Raw genomic sequence first — 17165 nt, forward strand, 5'->3', positions numbered from 1 at the left:
TTCGTTTCGCATAAATCAAGCACAACTACCATGAAAATGTAATTTATAGGGGAAAAGACGTCGCGAGCATCACATGCAAAGGCATTCTTTATAGCTTCTTGCAGTATTAAAATGTCGCGGGGCACATGCGGCACTTAGGGGGAAAAGAGGATTTTCGTCGGTGCAGAATTTAGCTCTTCTAATTGGATATTATAAAGGGAAGATTAAATTAGTCTGGAAGCAATATCATAGTATTATGAAGAAGAGAGAGTGACAATGCCAAAGAAAACCTTTGAATTAAATTGCTTGACAAGCTTAGTATTGTATTTTCTATGGGCTGGCAAGAAAAGCATTATGGACAACAGATTCTCATAAATACTATTTTAATAATTTGTAATAAAAGACGTAGGAGTAATGAAAAATCGTTATTTTCATAGACTGATAAAACATCAACATATCAGTTAAAAATAAAACAAACAAACATAATTTCATAATGATACATTCCAGTTCATGTGTATAATAATTATAAAATCTCAAACAATTCAACGTTTCACTATTGTTAGGTCATCGTGAGATTCAACCCCAATTTTCTTTCTCTTTATTTTATTTTTTGAGCAATATTTATATTCCTTATAATGATAAATATGTATTTATATTAGCTTCTATATTTGATATATTCTTGGAAGGTTTAAATTTCTAGTTATTACGAGTAATATATCAGTTCAACGACTTTCGTGTATTACAAAATGAAAATAGGGACCTATGGGCCTTCCTAGCGCACGATAGGCCCCAAATTCTTGCGCCACAGAAGAGTGGAGCTAGCCAAACTGCCCATCCGAAAGATCAATATTGTCCAGAAGAGCGACGGCTCTGAAGAAGGGACGAAACTGTATAAATGTTTACCTGGGATCGCCTGGAGGGACTAGGACTCGGGGGTGCACCCTCCTTGTCTCTCTCCCGATCCCTCGCAGCTCCAGCCTCGATGTACTTCTTCCATTGCTGGCTGTTCGAGCTGCTGTTCGTCGAGCTGTTCGAGCCCTGCTGTTGCTGTTGCTGATGCTTGAACGCCGAGTTGTCCGTCTGCTGCGAGCTGTCCGACTTCTTCACGTGAGGATGATGACCGCCGCCGGGATGCCTCGAGCTCACGACGCGGTACACCAGGTTGCTGGCCTGCTGTGCACCTTGGGGGGTGGCCGAACTACCGCCACCCCCCACAATCACGCCGCCACCACCCGGCACCCTCTGTTTTGGCAAACAATTCAATCGTATCCCGTTAAACATTTCTAAAAATTCAAAACATATGGTTATCAAAGCTCAACGAATTAGAAGAATTAGATTTCAATTTTTTTAGATGATTTCAGAACACACTGTGGGGTGTTGAATGCAATTTTGTGATGTAACTTCTAAAAATAAAGAAACCTTTCTAAAAATTCAAAAAATACGATTATCAAAGCTCAACGAATTAGAAGAATTAGATTTCAATTTTTTTAGATGATTTCAGAACACACTGTAGAGTGTTGAATGCAATTTTATGATGTAACTTCTAAAAATAAAGAAACCTTTCTAAAAATTCCAAAAATACGATTATCAAAGCTCAACGAATTAGAAGAATTAGATTTCAATTTTTTTAGATGATTTCAGAACACACTGTAGGGTGTTGAATGCAATTTTGTGATGTAACTTCTAAAAATAAAGAAACCTTTCTAAAAATTCAAAAAATACGATTATCAAAGCTCAACGAATTAGAAGAATTAGATTTCAATTTTTTTAGATGATTTCAGAACACACTGTGGGGTGTTGAATGCAATTTTGTGATGTAACTTCTAAAAATAAAGAAACCTTTCTAAAAATTCAAAAAATACGATTATCAGAGCTCAACGAATTAGAAAAATTAGATTTAAATTTTTTTAGATGATTTCAGAATACACTGTGGGGTGTTGAATGCAATTTTGTGATGTAACTTCTAAAAATAAAGAAACCTTTCTAAAAATTCCAAAAATACGATTATCAGAGCTCAACGAATTAGAAGAATTAGATTTCAATTTTTTTAGATGATTTCAGAACACACTGTAGGGTGTTGAATGCAATTTTGTGATGTAACTTCTAAAAATAAAGAAACCTTTCTAAAAATTCAAAAAATACGATTATCAGAGCTCAACGAATTAGAAGAATTAGATTTCAATTTTTTTAGATGATTTCAGAATACACTGTAGGGTGTTGAATGCAATTTTGTGATGTAACTTCTAAAAATAAAGAAACCTTTCTAAAAATTCCAAAAATACGATTATCAAAGCTCAACGAATTAGAAGAATTAGATTTCAATTTTTTTAGATGATTTCAGAACACACTGTAGGGTGTTGAATGCAATTTTGTGATGTAACTTCTAAAAATAAAGAAACCTTTCTAAAAATTCAAAAAATACGATTATCAAAGCTCAACGAATTAGAAGAATTAGATTTCAATTTTTTTAGATGATTTCAGAACATACTGTGGGGTGTTGAATGCAATTTTGTGATGTAACTTCTAAAAATAAAGAAACCTTTCTAAAAATTCCAAAAATACGATTATCAAAGCTCAACGAATTAGAAGAATTAGATTTCAATTTTTTTAGATGATTTCAGAATACACTGTGGGGTGTTGAATGCAATTTTATGATGTAACTTCTAAAAATAAAGAAACCTTTCTAAAAATTCCAAAAATACGATTATCAAAGCTCAACGAATTAGAAAAATTAGATTTCAATTTTTTTAGATGATTTCAGAATACACTGTGGGGTGTTGAATGCAATTTTATGATGTAACTTCTAAAAATAAAGAAACCTTTCTAAAAATTCAAAAAATACGATTATCAGAGCTCAACGAATTAGAAGAATTAGATTTCAATTTTTTCATATGATTTTAGAACACACTGTAGGGTGTTAAAAAATTGTCCTGGTCGAGTTATAATATTAATAACTAGCAATACCAAATGCAATTTTGTAACGTGACTTCTAAAAATAAAAAAATATTCTTTTTTCCACAAAAATTGTTTTAAATACCTACAATTTAAATTTCATTCGTATATTTATTAAATTCAGTTTGTGTTATCATATATGAAACTTGAATCGAGGTATGGCAAATAGTAATTTGCCAAATTTAATTCATAATTTATTCTGTAGATGGAGTCGAAATGTTCGTAAAAGTAGCTTCTTAAAGAGCAGTATTTGTTATATTATTATTATCTACAAGCTCCTATACAACTAAGAATATTCTCTGAATCATAATATTAAAAATATATACTTCTAACGACCAGCGTCATTTCGGTGAGATTAAACTTTTGGATGGTAGTGCAATGGCTATGAGTCATACAGGGTTGTTGCAGAGGGTTTATCATCTAAAAAATTAATAGAGACAGCCAAAAACTTTAATATAAACGAAGTTTGCTTTCCAAAGAACAACCATAAGGACTCTGTAAACTTTTCACTATGTCACCGTATTCTATGCCACTGTAACTAATCAGATATTTATTAAAATTAGACATTTAAAAAAGATTGTAATTTTTATTACAATCTCTCAACTGCACCATAAAAATGAATCATATCTATTTCTATATTTCCACTAATTTTTGTGTAACTAAATAAATGTTTCATCCACAACTTTGAGGATAGTCCTCACCCCTAGAATTTTAATGTGAACCCATAAAAAGAGTACCAAGTTTACAGAATAATCGGAGATTGTTAATTATATTTTAACATAATTATAATTGCTGACTAATCATGCAATGTGAGATAAATCTTTGGAAAATTCTTGCTCATCATCCATTAGGCGCTTAATGGGGGTGTCGATATCGGTGTACTCGAACGCGTGACCTAGGTCAAGGACTTCCGGCGAGGTTGATTTCACTGCTATCGATTCTCGAGCATAAGGCACGTTGAAGTCAGAACCCTGATGGCATGAGTCAGAAAACAGACGCCACGGTGGCGGCTGCACGACAGAGAACAGAATCTCTGCACTCGTTGCCAATGGCACTTTTCGAACTGAAACCTCTCGTATTTTTTTATAAACTTTCAGCTTCTGATTTCGTAATTACACACTAGCCGACAAAGTTGGGTATCAGGATTGATAATTGCAGGAATTCGTTAATTAACGCGACTTCTTCCCCTTTGATAAATCATTTCTATTTACTTTAGTTGAGGGGGTGGTTTGAAGACGATGAAAATACAAGTTTGTATTTTAATATTGACAAAAGTATTTATACATTTTTAAATTTGTACACCTTTGATAAATTATTTTTATTTACTGAGTTATTTCTGTTCATTTATCAAATCAATATACTTTCTTTAGTTAAGAGGGTAGTTTGACTTATACATTTTTAAATTTGTGCCTCTTTGATAAATTATTTTCATTTACTGAGTTATTTCTGTTCATTTATTAAACCAAAATACTCTCCTTAGTTAAGGGGGTAGTTTGAAGACGATGAAAAAACAAGTTTATATTTTAATTTTAACAAGAGTATTAGACTTATAAATTTAAACATTTGTACACATGTTCATGCATATTTTGAACCATTTTTTTCAAGCATATATATTATACATTATTGTGTCCAAAGATATGGGAAAAAGAATTGCTTTAAAATCTGTGATAAATTCGATTCTGATTTACGAATGAACTTTATTTATAAATGAATCTAAAATTTGTGTTCGATATTGGGGAATAAAATTTCCCCAAATCTGTCCCTGAAATCCCACGATAAAATTTTGCGAGGGTGGAGTCCCGATTCGGGGCACGGGGTGGATGTTTGATCAGGTGATAACAATTGGCGTTTACGATTAGGGTCGTTGCGTAAAACCCACTTTTCGTCACCAGTTCCGGAACCCTTTATCCACCAACGGAAACTATACGTTACTTGATTTGCACGTGGGAGTATTTTTCAATGTTTTTCTTCTCGTTCAAAAAAATCGAAACAATATCGGGGTGTCTAAAGGACAAACTTTTACTCAAAATCCAGCTGGCGAGGAAATTTATTATTCATACTTTAATTATAAGAAGAAACTCTAAAATTAAATTAATAATTTATAGTTTAATTAAGTTAAATTATAAGAAGAAATTCTACAAATAAAAATTTCAAGAAGAAAAATATTTCTTCAACCTTCATCTACAAGTAACTCTTGATAGGGAAATATATTACACTATTATAATTAATAATTCGTTTTTTACACTTCACTGTGAGTCCAAAAGGGTTAAGAATTTTGCACTGTGGTTTCTTGAAGGGTATAAAAATGAAAAAAAAAGAAATTTGAAGCAAACCGCCCTCCAACCGTTTCATCCAATTATTTCAAACGACTGTAAATCGAGAGAACGGAAAACTGGTCCTCGTTTCCTCAATTTCTCCCGATCCCTCCCCCTATTCAGAAACGTAGAATTACCGCGTACGTAGTGACTCATGGGGAGGGGGTGTAGAAAATGCTCTTTCACGTTTTCACCGTCTGGATCGTAAAGGTACGGTGAAAAGGCCATAAGCCGGACAAAAGATCCCCGTGGGTTAAGCGCGACTTTTTCTCCCGTTGCTCTTTAAAGGCGTGTTCGTACCGATCGAAACGGGTCGACGGTAATCCCCGAGATGCGTCAAGAGAAGACAAACGATCGAGAAACAATAAACAGACGATGACTTCTTTGCTTTGAACGACAGTACTACCGCGAAAATTCAAATAAACGGGGCCCTCCTTCCGAGTACGGAGTCACGGCGCCGCCCGTACCCTTTATTCTTTCTTCTCCTTGGTTTATTATCCGAAATACAGGCCTGCGAACGTCCCTTTTTTTCCACGGAATAAATATTATCGTTCAGACCGGAAAAAATGCCCCAAACACGCGGACGACGAATGTTAACCCTTAACAGACACGGTCTTCTAATTTGTTCGCCTGTTCGATTACCCTAAATTTAGCACACAGTGAGAAAATGGTAGTTTCTTAATAGAGTGAAAGCGCAATTATTGTGAATAATAGACAGACAAGACTGTTTGGTTAATTCTAGATTTAGGAAAATTCTTTAAATTTGTTTTCTTTAATTAGAATATTTGTATAACATGTCTTTATTGTAGCAAATTTATAAATATTAAGAAATTGGAATTATGTAAAAGAAATACATTTTTTAGTATAGTGGAACCCTGGGAAAAATTTTAATGGGAGATTCTAGAGGCCAAAATAAGGCGAAAATCAAGAATACTAATTTGTTGATGGAGGCTTCGTTAAAAAGTTATTAACGTTTAAAGTTCCGCTCCTATTGGATTTTTTTTCTCGAAAATGGATAGGATTTTGGGGGTAGGTCTATTCACCAAAAATGACTGTAATTGACACTCGTAACCTAAATAATTTTTTCAGAACGATTTGAAATTTTTTAATTTTGTCGAAAAAATTCACACCTCTTCTTTTTTTTCTAGAAAGTGGGTAGGATTTTGGGGGTATGTCTATTGACCAAAAATGATTGTAATTGACCCCTGCAACCGACAATAATTTTTCCAGAGTGATTTTAAACTTTTCAACTTCGCCGAAAAATTTAGGCACCTTACCCCCTTGTCGATTTTTCTTAAAAATTCGTTTATCATTTTTAATAATTTTGTTTGATGCCCTACAGAAAAGTTGTCTAATACTTTTTTGTAGGTACCCATGAGCTCTACTTCAGAAAAAAGTTTCATTGAAATATATTCACAATTGTAGGAGTTATGGCTGTTTGAAAATTGGACCATTTTTATGGGGTTTTTCTAATTTTGCAATGTCAAGCATCAAGTTTTTGAATATTTTTACAATTTATATATATTCCACACTAAAATACGCGTTGTTTGCCTTTTTGAACGTTAAAATCCTTCAATTCGTTCAGAAGTTATGACGATTTAAAAATACGCACGAAAGTTGGGAGTGATATTTCTGACCTGAAATTAGATTTTTGGTAAGGAATTTTTTTCTCGAAAATGCGTAGGAATTCGGGGGTATGTCTATTGACCAAAAATGATTGTAAGTGACCCCTGCAATCGAAAATAATTTTTCCAGAGTGATTTTAAACTTTTCAATTTCACCAAAAAATTTAGGCACCTACCCCCTGTCGATTTTTCCTGAAAATTCGTTTTTCATTTTTAGTAATTTTGTTTGACGCCCTACAAAAAAGTTGTCTAATACTTTTTTGTAGGTACCCATGAGCACTACTTCAGAAAAAAGTTTCATTGAAATATATTCACTATTATAGGAGTTATGGTCGTTTGAAAATTGGACCATTTTTATGAGGTTTTTCTAATTTTGCGATGTCAAGCATCAAGTTTTTGAATATTTTTACAATTTATATATATTCCACACTAAAATACGCGTTGTTTGCCTTTTTGAACGTTAAAATCCTTCAATTCGTTCAGAAGTTATGACGATTTAAAGATACGCACGAAAGTTGGGAGTGATATTTCTGACCTGAAATTAGATTTTTGGTAAGGAATTTTTTTCTCGAAAATGCGTAGGAATTCGGGGGTATGTCTATTGACCAAAAATGATTGTAAGTGACCCCTGCAACTGAAAATAATTTTTCCAGAACGATTTGAAATTTTTTAAGTTCGTCGAAAAATTTCCCACCTTCTCGAATTTTTTTCTAGAAAGTGGGTAAGATTTCGGGGGTATGTCTATTGACCAAAAATGATTGTAATTGATCCCTGCAACCGAAAATAATTTTTTCAGAACGATTTGAAATATTTTAATTTAATTTTTTAATAACTTTTTAATGAAGCCTCAGTCAAGAAATTGATATTCTTGATTTTCGTCTTATTTTGGCCTCTAGAATCTCCCATTTCCCAGGGGTGGCCGAACACCCTATACATATAATAAGCAGAGAAGACTTGTTAATTCTAGATTTAGAGAAATTTTTAAAAATTCTTTTTTTTAACTTGAATATTTATATAACATCTCTTCATTTAAACTTATAAATATTAAGAAATTGAAACTATGTGAGAAAAGTATATTTTTTAATACAGTGGAACCTCCATTGCTCTATACAATAGGCAAACAAGACTGATGAATTCCAGATTTAGGAGAATTTTACCTATCAAAAGTCGCCATATTGAAGACATTAAAATTCTTTCTTTTACTGTAGCAAACTTATAAATAAGAAATAGGAATTATTTAAGAGAAGTATATTTTTTAAAACATTGGAACCTCCATTACTCTATATAATAAGCAGACAAGACTGATAAATTCTAGATTCAGTAAAATTTTTTAAAACATTTCTTTTTAATTGGAACATTCACATAACATGTCTTCATTTAAACTTAAAAAAATTACAAAATTGAAATCATATGAACGAGTACGTGTTACCATTAATCTCAGCTGTAAATAACAAAAAAAAAAAGAATTCACGTCCAACAGACGAAAATTTGAGGTATCCCAATACAGTATTAAACCAATTAATTAAAGCTTCGAAACTTCTGATATTCCACAAAACAGGTTCAAACTCGTTAAACTGGAAATTTCGGAATCGTCGATATAATTCCCAAAGCTTAGAATGTAAAAATAGACTCACCATTTTTTTACTTCACCGATCGAACTGTTCCGTATTTTCGCCGTCGCTGAAAGTCGTTTCCCAGTTATTTAATACGGTCACGAACGTCTGAACGAAGGCAACCGCGATATTTCGTCCAATTCGGATTATGGCTATTATTATCGCGCGAAACTTGTTATCGCGGCTCGTTTCCACGAATCACTCACTTCGTCGCCGAGTACCGAATCCCGGAATTATTATCGTCGATCGCACTTTGTTCCGTTTCGCCAAATCGTACGAACTTTTCCCGGGGATCGAACTGCTCCCGGGATAATTTAATTGGCGCGATGAAGTGGCCCTAATCGTCGAAACTACGAAAGTTCGCTGGTCCCCGCACACGTGTCGGCCTTTCGATGGGATCGATAGCGACGAAATACCTGTGTGAACGTCGAATGCGTCATTGCACAGGATAATTAAGGGATAGCCCTCGAACCAGAACCACCCCTGTTACCCTCCAGTGTCTAGTGCAATTTAACAGGGGTGTCTATTTGTTTCAGACACTCCTCATCCGACGATTCAAACGAGTCTCGATGCTCGTTCGATCGAAGCAATTGCCATTCTCGTTCTACGATTTTCATTATCGTGCCGCGTGTCTTTTCCAGTAAATAAAAATAAAATGTCAAACGACGAGATTTTAACAGATCAACCCCTTGGCGTATCTTTTTTAGAAATATACTGTATTTTCATTCTCTCATATAGGATATTAAAATAACATTTTGTATTTTGTAAATATTCCATTGATTTCGATATCTTTAAAATGAAATTTAAACTTTCAGAGGTGTTTCTCAAAATTTACTCTACACACATACAGGGTGTTCGGCCACCCCTGGGAAAAATTTTAACCCTCTATGGGCCGAATTTGTTTCTTGAATATAAACTTACGAGCCACTTACTTTGATATCTGGTGCTGCCAATCGTCATCAATATTGTTATTAGTAGACTGCGGATCTTTATGCAAATTCGTATTTTTATTAATAGAATTAATGAAATGGGAACCTTATAGAGGGTTGTCTCAACCCCTAAATACAATAATTTGTGTCTAACTTGAAACATTTCTTATATTTTGGCATATTAAGTGCATTCTGTAGTTTTTTGAAAATTTAAATTTCCCATAAATGCATAAACATCAGCAGTCTAGTTATTAGTTATCTCAGAAACATTAAATAATCTTGTGAGAAAACTAAAATTATTTAGTAAAATGTCGATATATTAACATGTCACCTGAAAGTTACACGGGCCCATAGAGGGTTAATAGAGGATTCTAGAGGACAAAATAAGACGAAAATCAAGAATACCAATTTGTTGATGGAGGCTTCATTAAAAAGTTATTAACAATTAAATTCAAAAATTTCAAATAGGTCTGGAAAAATTATTTTCGGTTGCGGGGGTCAATTACAATCATTTTTGGTGAATAGACATGCCCCCGAAATCCTACCCACTTTCGAGAAAAAAATTCGAGTAAGTGTTGAAAGTTTTGGGTGAAAAAAAAGACTTTCGAATCGTCTTGGAAAAATTATTTTTAGTTACAGGGTCCAATTGCAAGCATTTTTGGTCAATAGACATACCCCCGAAATCCTAACCATTTTCGAGAAAAAAATTCTTTACCGAAAATATAATTTCTGGCCAGAAATGTCTGCTCGAATTTTCATGCGAATCTTTAAAAGGTCATAACTTCTGAATGGATTGGAGGATTTTAATGTTTAAAAAAGCAAACTACGCGTATTTTAGTGGAGAATATATAGAAATTGTAAAAATATTCAAAAAGTTGATGCTTGACACCGCAAAATTAGAAAAACCCCATAAAAATGGTTCAACTTTCAAACGACCATAACTCTTACAATAGTGAATATATTTCAATGAAACTTTTTTCTGAAGTAGAGCTCATGGGTACCTACAAAAAAGTATTAAACAACTTTTCTGTGGGGCGTCAAACAAAATTACTAAAAATGAAAAACAAGTTTTTAAGAAAAATCGACAGGGGGTAGGGTGCCTAAATTTTTCGATGAAATTGAAATGTTTCAAATCGTTCTAGAAAAATCATTTTCAGTTGCAGGGGTCACTTACAATCATTTTTGGTCAATTGACATACCCCCGAAATCCTATCCACTTTCGAGAAAAAAAATCAGAAAGGTGCTGAAATTTTACGGTGAAAAAAAATTTTTCAAATCGTTCTAAAAAAATTATTTTCAATTACGGGGGTCAATTACAATCATTTTTGGTTATTACATATACCCCCGAAATCCTACGTACTTTCGAGAAAAAAAATTCCTTACCGAAAATCTAATTTCAGGCCAGAAATATCACTCCAAAATTTCGTGCGTATCTTTAAAACGTCATAACTTCTGAACGGATTGGCGGATTTTCACGTTTAAAAAGCCAAACGACGCGTATTTTAGTGGAGAATATATAGAAATTGTAAAAATATTCAAAAAGTTGATGCTTGACACCGCAAAATTAGAAAAACCCCATAAAAATGGTTCAACTTTCAAACGACCATAACTCTTACAATAGTGAATATATTTCAATGAAACTTTTTTCTGAAGTAGTGCTCATGGGTACCTACAAAAAAGTATTAAACAACTTTTCTGTGGGGCGTCAAACAAAATTACTAAAAATGAAAAACGAGTTTTTAAGAAGAATCGACAGGGGGTGCACTCAATATTTCGACGAAAAAAAAAATTTTTAATTAATTCTGAAAAAAGTATTTTCAGTTTAGGGGGCCCATTACAATAAGTTTTGGTGAATAGACTACCTCCGAAATCGTAAGCATTTTCGAGAAAAAAGTTCAGGAAGTTGGACAAAATTTTGCGCAAAATTAAAAAATTTCAAATTATTCTGGAAAAATTATTGTCCATTGCAGGGGTCAATTACATTCATTTTTGGCGAATAGACATGCCCCCGAAATCCTACCCAGTTTCTAGAAAAAAATTCTGTACGGTCGGAACTTTAAACGTCAGTAACTTTTTAAGAAAGCCTCGATCAACAATTGTTATTCTTGATTTTCGTCTTATTTTGGCCTCTAGAATCCCCCATTAAAATTTTTCCCAGGCGTGGCCGAACACCCTGTATATTTTAAATTCCGTAGTACCCAAAATAAAACATATAAACGTTCATAAGTTCTATATACGTTACAAAAGTTTCTCAAGATTTATTTCACGTATCCCGTGCAGCAGAAAGAGGTAAATAAACAACTGCGGTAATGTCTGGAATCGTCTGAATAACTATCCCGGTGAAACCATATTCTCCTTCGTTCTTTAAAAACTGAATAATGCACGTTGCACCTAGGCTCCAAACGACTTGGACCTCTTTCAACGAATTAGCCCCTTTCGCACGGTTCAGCGTCGCCACCAACGTTCATTACTCTTGCACGCGGGTGGAAACGAAACAAATTAGCACGGCGCGGGCACAGTTTGCCGCAAACACGTTCCCGTCCTTCCCCGGCGTCTCAAAATGCGAACCAACTAGCGCAAATTGAACTTTGAGAGCAGCCCTTCTGCGTAGAAAAGATAACGCCCGGAACCCGATTTCTAGGCACTAGACACCATAAATATTCGTCGAGGGTCTGCGATTTCTACCCTCGTGAAAGACGCGGGGAATTGCTTTTCACGGATTAGACCGGCTCCTTCAGGTTTTTCCAAAGGGATCCCGGTCAAGGAAAACGCCGCGCGGACACACCGTGAAAACGAAGGAGTTTCCATCCCCCTCCCTTCGACGGAGAAAATTAAGGGAATGGCTTTCCATCAACGTGCACCGCCATCGTCGACGGAATATACCGCACCACCTTCGACGAGAACCGCTCGCGTTTTCACCAGGCGGACGAACGTTAACTGCCCGACTGCGAGGGTCGACGATCCATTGCTCACCAGGCCTCCCCACTTTATGCGACGATACTGCTTACTAACGCTTGGTTACCGAATACTCCACCGGTCGTACAGCCAGTCACAAAAAATATCATCGACTGAACGTTAACGGGTCGTTCATTTGCGTTGAAACTGCTAAAAATTGCATGGTATGATTCCGATTATCCGGTAGACTCGAGACTGGGGTGATGCTGGAAAATCAACTATGCCGGATAATTGCACTCTACATACGAAGTGTTAATTTCTTCAATATTCTTAGAATCTCTAAATATTCTTCGTTAAAATACGCGTTGTTTGTAGTTCGAAGCATTAAAATCGTCCAATCAGTTTAGGAGATACGATTTTTTATATGCACGCATGATATTTCGGGGGAATGAAATTTAAGAATTTTTTTCTCGAAAGTGCGTAGGATTTCGGGAGTTTGTCTATTCACCAAAAATGATTGTAATTGACCCCTGCAATCGAAAATAATTTTTCCAAAGTGATTTGAAACTTTTCAACTTCGTCGAAAAATTTAGGCACCCTACCCCCTGTCGATTTTTCTTAAAAACTTGTTTTTCATTTTTAGTAATTTTGTTTGACGCCCCACAGAAAAGTTGTTTAATACTTTTTTGTAGGTACCCATGAGCTCTACTTCAGAAAAAAGTTTCATTGAAATATATTCACTATTGTAAGAGTTATGGTCGTTTGAAAGTTGAACCATTTTTATGGGGTTTTTCTAATTTTGCGGTGTCAAGCATCAACTTTTTGAATATTTTTACAATTTCTATATATTCTCCACTAAAATACGCGTCGTTTGGCTTTTTAAACGTGAAAATCCATCAATCCGTTCAGAAGTTATGACGTTTTAAAGACTCGCATGAAAATTCGAGCAGACATTTCTGGCCAGAAATTATATTTTCGGTAAAGAATTTTTTTCTCGAAAATGGTTAGGATTTCGGGGGTATGTCTATTGACCAAAAATGCTTGCAATTGGACCCTGCAATTAAAAATAATTTTTCCAAAACGATTCGAAAGTCATTTTTTTCACCCAAAACTTTCAGCACTTACTCGAATTTTTTTCTCGAAAATGGGTAGGATTTCGGAAGTATGTGTATTCACCAAAAATAATTGCAATTGACCCCCGGAACCGAAAATATTTTTTTTAGAGCGATTTGAAATTTTTTTTTTCGTCGAAAAATTTAAGCACCTACCCCCTGTCGATTTTTCCTGAAAATTCGTTTTTCATTTTTAGTAATTTTGTTTGACGCCCTACAGAAAAGTTGTCTAATACTTTTTTGTAGGTACCTATGAGCTCTACTTTAGAAAAAAGTTTCATTGAAATATATTCACAATTATAGGAATTACGGCTGTTTGCAAATTGGACCATTTTTATCGGGTTTTTCTCATTTTGCGGGGTCAAGGACCGACTTTTCGAATATTTTTGCGATTTGTACATATTCTCCATCAAAATACGCGTCGTTTAGCTTTTTAAACGTTGAAATCCGTCAATCCGTTCAGAAGTTATGACGTTTTAAAGATATGCACAAAATTTTGGAGTGACATTTCTAGCCTGAAATTATATTTTCGATAACGAATTTTTTTCTCGAAAATAGTTACGATTTCGGGGGTATGTCTATTAACCAAAAATGATTGTAATTGACCCCTGCAATCAAAAATAATTTTTCCAGAGTGATTTTAAACTTTTCAACTTCGCCGAAAAATTTAGGCACCTACCCTCTGTCGATTTTTCTTAAAAATTCGTTTTTCATTTTTAATAAATTTGTTTGATGCCCTACAGAAAAGTTGTCTAATACTTTTTTGTAGGTATCCATAAGCTCTACTTCAGAAAAAAGTTTTATTAAAATATATTCACAATTGTAGGAGTTATGGTCGTTTGAAAATTGTACCATTTTTATGGGGTTTTTCTAATTTTGCGGTGTGAAGTACCAATTTTTCCAATATTTTTACAATTTCTACATATTCTCCACCAAAATACGCGTAGTTTGCTTTTTTAAACATTAAAATCGTCCAATTCGTTCAGAAGTTATGACGTTTTATAGATATGCACAAAATTTTAGAGTGGCATTTCTAGCCTGAAAATATATTTTCGGTAAGGAATTTTTTTCTCGAAAATGGTTAGGAATTCGGGGGTATGTCTAATCACCAAAAATGATTGTAATTGACTCCCGCAACGAGAAATAATTTTTTCAAAACGATTTGACACTTATCAATTTTGCCAAAAACTATGTCCACCTACCTCCTACCAATTTTTCTTTAAATTTTGTTTTCTCAAGGTTGAAATTGTTAAAATTTAATATAGAAATTCCTATTTGATCAAGGCTTGTCAATAATTCGATATTTATGGTCACCAGAATTTAAAATTTATTGTTCAATATAAGATTTCTGAATTTTTATTATTAATCAACACGTTCCAATATGTCAATGTAAGGCACGAAGTAACTAGAATATAGTCCCTACAAGATCTTGTTAACACATTCACAGGCACATCAAAACTCTAGAATATTTTAAAAAACCAAAATTTTGATTCCAATTGTAAACTACATAACCTAAAATTTGTTTCAGTATGTATTTTTTGCAACCTCGCTAAAGTAAATCTCATCCAAATTTATTATGACCAAATTCTGATTGAACAGTTACATTTGCATCGCAGCATTACTCGATGCAAGAAAATCCTTACGTCGAACTGGACTTAAGACTTAATGGAACGGAGTAGGATATTGAGTCTGCCTCGGCTGGCGATGATTAAAATAATTAAAAATTCGTTTTGTTCCGCGACGCGGTGCTGATAAAAGCATCCGGTGGTGGTCGTTTAATAAAGTTGATTCACATTCGAAAGAGAAGAAAAGAGGGAACCGCCGCTGTGCAAACGATGAAGCGTTATGGGAGTGAAACCCCCTTCGCTATTCACCCTTCTAATTTTATCTGGTCGGAGGAGGGCTGGTTTCGAAAAGTAATGTTACTTGAAAACTGATTACTTTCCAGGGTCGGTCAGGGATTCTCAATTCGACGAGGCTGAATCGGGGATTATCCTAGGCGGATTATCGGCTAAGGGCCGACGTAATTTTCTCCAAGAAGGCGAGAGTCCAACGCCAAAGAACTTCTCTTTAACATGATTTTTCCGATCGGTTAAAATTGCTGGATAACGTTCGAAGATGGGGGAAGATAACAATCCCCGTTTGGCTATCATTGTTACGTTTTCTTAAGGAATTCGAAATATATAATGTTTCTCAAAATTTTTTAATATATTTAAAAACTATTTTCTGAAGAAATCTATGTGTGTTTCGTAGAGGTCTGCTAGTGGAGTCATTTAATAGTCGATTAAGAAGTGTATATGTAGAAATAGGGGGTCGATCGAGTGCTTGTGAGAGAGGTAAAAGTTAAGTGTGGCCCTCTGTCGGCGAGAGCAGGAAGCTACAGTTTTAATATTTTTCTTCGAATCTGAATGGCTCCACAGTTTATAATTTAGAGTTCTTATACGTTGTTTACTAAAATATATACTGATTATTAATTTTTATCAATGTAACCTCAATTAATATACAATAAATTTAATGTAACTCTAATTTGGTAACTTCCATAGATCTGTACCGAATTTATATATTATAAATTTAATTTAATAGCATTAAAGAAGCCTTCATATCCCCATTTTTCGTGTAAAATTCTATCACATTATTATTAAATATGTTTAATTAGAATCTCTCAGAAATAATTGTCTAGAGTTCTGCCTTAGGAAAAATTATTACGAATTTTCTATGTAATTAATATAATTATTATCTCGAATTTTTGAATTCCAGATTATTTGAACATTGTAGAAATAATGTATTTATGTATCGTCAAGAGTCACTAATTAGAAAGCCAAGGTTATTAAACTAAAAAAGGCATCAGTAATATTTTTGTTAGTCGATCGTTTCTCTCATTCTCAATATTTTTAATAATTCATTTCGTCGGGCAGAATTCTAAATCCAATAGTCTTTGTGCAACGATCGTTAATAGAACCGCTAGTACGGCCAGATTATCATCTGGAAAGAGCAATAATCTGTTTGCAGTCGAGGGCATAACATTTTCTCCGTTTCAGTGAAAATTACTGCTCGTTAGCGACGATTAGAGTTCGAGTAATGAGCAGAAATTATTTGTTCGTAGGCTGATATTACCGCGCAAAATGTTTCGAAAGAAGTAAACGAGATACGTACTGAATGGCTATGCATAGAAAGACGGAGTAATTGCGAAAAAGAGAAATACATACCATTTTCTCCTCATTTAATTGGATAAAGGAGTAACGTGAAAGAGATAAATGAAACTAGGGGGAAACAGAGTTACGTAGAAATCAGGAAACTTAAAAAGCAGTAGAAATTCATTATAATTTTTAATAAGGAAAATCCATTCAGGGAGAACAAAGGATTATTCTTTCATTTATATTGTTAATCATTTAAAGTTTCTTCGTTTAAAAACTGATGCAGGAAAGAAGTTGGTTTTTCAAACGATGAAAGTTTTAAATATTATTATACTGCTTCTATTGTGATTTACAATTATTGTAAAATTGCAATTGCAAGAGTCTGAGACTGATTGTTGGTCAAATTATGTTTCACTTTCAAATTAAATTCTATGATATAAATGAGGTATGAATACCCGCCCTAGTGTCAGATATTAGTTGCATATTGATTGTTTATAGTTTATAATATTCTTTCACAGATCCCAAAAGAGGCATAGTGTATCGTTAAATTAAATTTTTCTTGTGTTATTCTTATAAGAACAATAGTTACAATTAAACAGGATAAATAAAAC

At 34.0% G+C, this 17165-nt stretch overlaps 1 protein-coding gene across 5 annotated transcripts in view; it reads right to left on the reverse strand.

The window, feature by feature from the left end:
• Positions 1 to 17165, reverse strand: part of Sick (sickie) — a 423876-nt gene that overhangs the window by 101683 nt on the left and 305028 nt on the right. For all 5 annotated transcript variants that reach the window (XM_076771991.1, XM_076771990.1, XM_076771989.1 and 2 more), the window contains one exon: positions 883 to 1221. In XM_076771991.1, coding sequence (XP_076628106.1) covers positions 883 to 1221 — 339 coding nt within the window. The remainder of the gene's footprint in view (positions 1 to 882; positions 1222 to 17165) is intronic.

The sequence above is a fragment of the Colletes latitarsis genome, chromosome 8, assembly GCF_051014445.1.
Source record: "Colletes latitarsis isolate SP2378_abdomen chromosome 8, iyColLati1, whole genome shotgun sequence".
Classification (NCBI taxonomy): domain Eukaryota; kingdom Metazoa; phylum Arthropoda; class Insecta; order Hymenoptera; family Colletidae; genus Colletes; species Colletes latitarsis.